This window comes from Seriola dumerili, unplaced genomic scaffold (assembly GCF_002260705.1).
Source record: "Seriola dumerili isolate Sdu_G_001 unplaced genomic scaffold, Sdu_1.0 BDQW01000128.1, whole genome shotgun sequence".
In the NCBI taxonomy this organism is placed as follows: Eukaryota; Metazoa; Chordata; class Actinopteri; order Carangiformes; family Carangidae; genus Seriola; species Seriola dumerili.
Window position 1 is genome coordinate 607,134 of NW_019174383.1, and position 4,947 is coordinate 612,080.

Here is a 4,947-nt window from a genome sequence, read left to right on the forward strand (position 1 = left end):
AGACGTAAGAGGCCCCCCATCCCTCCTACACAAACCCCCACTCTCAAAGAGATGGAAAACATCATTTCTAGTAGTTTTGAGAGTCTCTTTTAAATAGTTTTCCCTGTCTTTGTCGTCGTTTTAACTCAGCTCTGTGACTGTCAAACAAGAAATGTGAGTCAGCCCAGGGGCCCCCTGACCCCACGGGCCCCTGGGCTGTTTATTGTTAAAATAATAATGTCAGTAAATTCACACTCTGAATAAGCAGTAGCAGGACTTATTGTTTGTTTTCTGTCGTCCTTCAGCAGTGAAGAAAGGTACTGAATGGAACCGACGTAGTATTAAAAAGGTCTTCAATTTAATTTGGTGAATGCTGTGAAAACACTGCATGAGCTGCAACCTAAAACACATGCACCGACTCCCTGCATCATTCTCAGTTTAGAGGAGAAGGAAAAAAACTTTAAGGGGGGGCGGTGGAAAGATTAAAGAGCGAACAGCTCAGCCTGTGATGCCTCCGAGTATCACATTCACATGTAGACTCTCCATCTTTCATGCAACCTCTGCTGATTTTCAGCTTTCTTGCTCTAGTTTTTTTGTTTCTTTTCCCCAGTGAAGCCTCTGGCCATCACCTTAATGAGCAATTTCCAGAGAGAGGTGTAACATCAAAGGTTCACAGAGACTGGGGAAAACACAGCGAGAATAAAAAAGAAAAAAGCTCTACCCATCATAACGTACATGTCCCAAGTCACAGCTTCAGATGGAGGGAGAAACAGAGGGAGGGAAAGCGCGAGAGGCAGAGGCACAGACACGAGAATGCTCACATTTTCCCTGATCTTGTGTTTCTTGAGTGCCCGTGTTATCTCTGATAAAGGACACTTAGTGATATTTGTTCTTTTCCAGTAAGACCCTCAGGCGACTCTCCTCTACTCCCATGCACACACACAAACACGCAAGAAGCACATACACCGCCGTAGCTCTGTTTGTACTTTAAATTACTGAACACAGACCCCGTATCCTCTCGACTTCCGCTTCAAAACATAATCAAATCATTCATCCTAAGAGTCACTGAATATACAATTATACTGTATTCTTAAATAACATTAAAGATAATTGATTCGGCCACTTGACCGTGGCTTTCTGAAGTCTCCGTCTTTGTCAGTGCAGCTCTGACTCAGCTAACAGACAGAAGCACGAGGAGAAGAGAAAATGGATGCAATTTCCTCCTTAATGTACAAGTGTTTATGTCGCGGCTGCAGAAGGTCAATCCCAGTCAAATACACAGAGTACAGAAAGAGAGAAGTCATTTTTGAGAAAGGTCTTTTCTGTCCGGCGGCAGGTCAAAAAATAATTATACTTTCCTCTCTAGAAGAACGTACCCTTGGTGTCCCTGCACAGTATCCTCTTGAAGGCCTTCCTGAAATCCTTGTTGAAGATGGTGTATATGACCGGGTTCAGGCAGGAGTTGCAGTAGCCAATCCAAAAGAAGAATTTGAACAAAGGGTTGGGGATGCTGCACGTCTCCGGGCACACCGCCTGAAGGGAGTAAGAGAGGAAGAAGGGGAACCAGCAGATCACAAACACGCCCATCACCACGGCCAAGACGAAGGTGAACCTCTTCTCCCTGTTCACCATGGCTTTACGGCGGGAAACGGGCGTCCCCTGAATCGGAGGCGTTCCCTCGGATACCAGTTTGGTGCCAGAGGATGTGGCCATGGTGTTTTTGTACCTGCAGGCCAGGTTCAGCACCTGAACTTTGAATCCCTTGCCTTGGGGCAGTCCCAATGTTGTCTTGTCGGTTTTTTTCATCTCTCCTTTGACGTCCCCTCTGAGATCTCCTTCCTCGCCGATTTCCAGCTCGGAGCCAGAGCTGGAGGGGTTGTCGGGAAGCCCCTCCCCGCCGTTGTCAGGATGTTTCTGGGTCTCTTTGTTGGGAACAGCTGAGAGGATTTGGCTGTCACATTGGGGAATTGCAGAGGAGGATTTCTGGGCCGGAGCGGCACTTGAACGAGGAGGTCGGTGCTGAGTGTCCTGGCTCGTGGTGCTCTCGGCCGGTTTTCGAAGAGATGACGGGGTGGAATCCGAGCCAGATACTGTGGTCAGGACTTTTTCTTGCTCGCCGGCAGCCGAACATCCTTGATCCCCATTCTGTTGTGACTGCTCAGATAACTTTGGCACAGCCTCACTAGCTGCCACGTTGGCGTTTCTTCCTGCCACCGCTTTTTGCTTCTTCCCAGGCGGGCAGCGAGTGTGCTGCTTAGCGATCTGATAAATCCTCACATACACCAGGATCATTATCACGCAGGGAGCAAAGAACGAGCCGATGGTGGAGTAGAGAATATACCAGCGCTCGTTGTTTAGTTCACAAGTCTCTTCGCCTCCTTCACTCTTGTCCAGGGTGAGAAGAGGCGGGAACGAGATGACGGCAGAGATCAGCCAGACGACGATAATGGCAGCCTTGATGCTCGAGGGGGTGCGCTTGGCGCCATAGGACACGGGCCGGGAGATTGACAGGTAGCGGTCCAGAGCAATTGCGCACAGGTGCACGATGGAGGAGGTGCAGAAGAGAACATCCAGCGCCAGGTAGATCTCACACCAAATCGAGCTGAACGCCCAGTAGCCCTGCAGCTCGTTCGCCAAAGAGAAGGGAATAATAAGCGTGGCGACCAAAATATCCGCCGCGGCCAGCGACACCAGGAAAAGGTTCTGAGCCCCCTTCAGGGACCGGGACGTCAGTACGGCAATGATGACCAGGATGTTCCCGACGATGGTCATGATCATCATGAAGGTGATGGCAATGGCGAAGGCTGCGGTGGCTTGCGGGGTGTACGGCGAGGTCCTGACGGTGCTCCGGTTGCAGGGTCGGGTGCCGGAGATGAGGCTGATGTTCCTGTAGGGGAGTCCGCCGAGCTCCGACAGGCAGGGAGCATCTGGAGCGGCTGCCATGGCGGTGATGGAGGTGAACTTTATTAACAGTCTCTTACAGAACGTGAGGCGGCAGACGGGCGTCTCGGTGGTAAACCATTGAGAAACAGGATGAGGGTGGGGGTGGGGTCAGTCAAGGTGAAGCCATGTGATCTTTACACCACAAAGGAGAGAGACAAGAGAGAGACACACTCGGTCAAGATATGTGTTTTATCAATATGTTGAATCCACCCAACAGCAAATAAAGACTTTAAATATAAATGAAGTGCAGACAGGAAGATTAAATACAAATACTCAAGTACAGGTGCTTAAGTAAATGCACTCAGCTTCTTCCCACCGTTGCTTGTTAATCTACAGAATAAGATATTACATATAAATTTAGGAAACACTAACGTTCTTGGTTTGTGACCTTTTACAAAGATCAGTGTCTCGTAGAAACTTAAACATGGTTTCAGTTCAGTAAATGAAATTATAAATAAGGTCTAACAAATCTATATGGTAGAAGTTTAGTTTTTTCTTCTTTCCTTTCTCATGAATCATCTGATGACCCCTCGCTTTTATCTGGTGACCCCTTGGAGGGTCCCGACTCCGAGATTAGGAACCGCTGGACTGAACAATCTAACTGTTCATGAAGTAAAACCTTCAACAGTAAAAAGCTGCTGAGGCGTGGATGACTCAGGATCAGTGATCCGTCACAGGAGACAGTTATGAAGAAGTTTTACTGCTGATCCTAGTCTCACATTTTGCTGCTGATGCTTCTGCAGGTTAAAATACAAACGCAGGATTTTAACTGAACTCGTGATGGAGTATATTTACATTTCCGTCTATTAATATTTCCTCCACAGCTGTTAATGTCGCAGCCAAGTCTGCAGTAGGGGAGTAAATACGCCGCCTCCTTACAAAGTGCTCGTTGATCTGACCTGTCACTCCCAGAGCTGAGTGGCTGGTTTCCTGGTGATTTCAGACATCACAGTTCACGAGCTGCAGAGCTCAGAGTGAAAGGAAAGGTGTTTGAAACGACACGTTGCAAAGAAAAACACACTGGAGCTGAACCTAGTTGTTCTGAAACAGCAGACGCAGCGTATTGTGTTCCTGCAGGAGGTCAGTGCAAGTGCAAATGTTGATGAATTCATTCATTAATGAATATAATTGAGTTGGTACGTTTCAAATGGGCTTTTCTTGAATTTAGATTTTCATACAGTCATTAGCTGCGTGGAACAAAGGAGATTTAAAAAGACGTTCAAATAGCTTTGAGAAGAATTACTCAGAAAACAGGATCATTGCAAATGATGATGTGATACGGAGCAGCGGTTCCCAATCTGGGGGTCGGGGCTCCCCATGAGGCCCCGAGATAAATCTGAAGGGTCATGAGTCGACCAGAGGGACATGAAAACAAGATGAACATATTAAACACATTTAAGAGTTGGAGAAGGAGACGCTCGCTCTGTGGTTGAACCAGAACAAACTGGCTCAGGGTGCGTCAGCGCAGACATGTATAACCCATCACGCTTCACTGATTATTATTATGTTTTAAAACTGATTATCACCCGGTTTGCATGTAGGTCTGCGTCCGCAGCTGCTTTCATCTGGATCAAACAGTCAGAACATGCAAACACACAGAACTGAGGTCAGTCCGTCACAGCGAAGGTCTCTGTTAAAGTTTCCTGTAAACGAATAACCGAACAATTAGCGAAGGCGCGGTCGGAGGCAGCGAGGCGCAGCGGCACAGACCGGCGCCGCGCAGCAGTTTCAAGCCTCACAATTAAATGACGACACGTTTGTAATTTAAATATTAAAATATTAAAATAAAATATTAAACTGAGGCTGCAATGTTTCTGGCATCATATGAAGTCACATGTAGACGTGGACTTGCACGGTTTTGAAGCTTTGACAGGAGCTCTGTTAATCAGCTCTTCTTCTGTGGTTTAATGGCAGCGGCTGGAGAATCAGCTCCACCTGTTGTTTATCTCCATCAACCAGTCGAACACAGGAGGGAAATGAGGCTTCATTTGCTTGTTATCTGCCTGATAGGCTGCTCTGTAAATA

At 47.4% G+C, this 4,947-nt stretch overlaps 1 protein-coding gene across 1 annotated transcript; it reads right to left on the reverse strand.

Moving 5' to 3' along the window:
* Positions 1–1,341: 1,341 nt before the first annotated feature.
* On the reverse strand, positions 1,342–2,922 carry LOC111224282 (alpha-2B adrenergic receptor-like). Its single transcript, XM_022748709.1, has one exon. The coding sequence runs from the start codon at positions 2,920–2,922 to the stop codon at positions 1,342–1,344; it is 1,581 nt and encodes a 526-aa protein (XP_022604430.1).
* Positions 2,923–4,947: the final 2,025 nt, after the last annotated feature.

Excerpts from the sequence above, each read along its gene's own strand:
- LOC111224282 (XM_022748709.1), bottom strand. The coding sequence starts at position 2,922 with ATGGCAGCCGCTCCAGATGCTCCCTGCCTGTCGGAGCTCGGCGGACTC.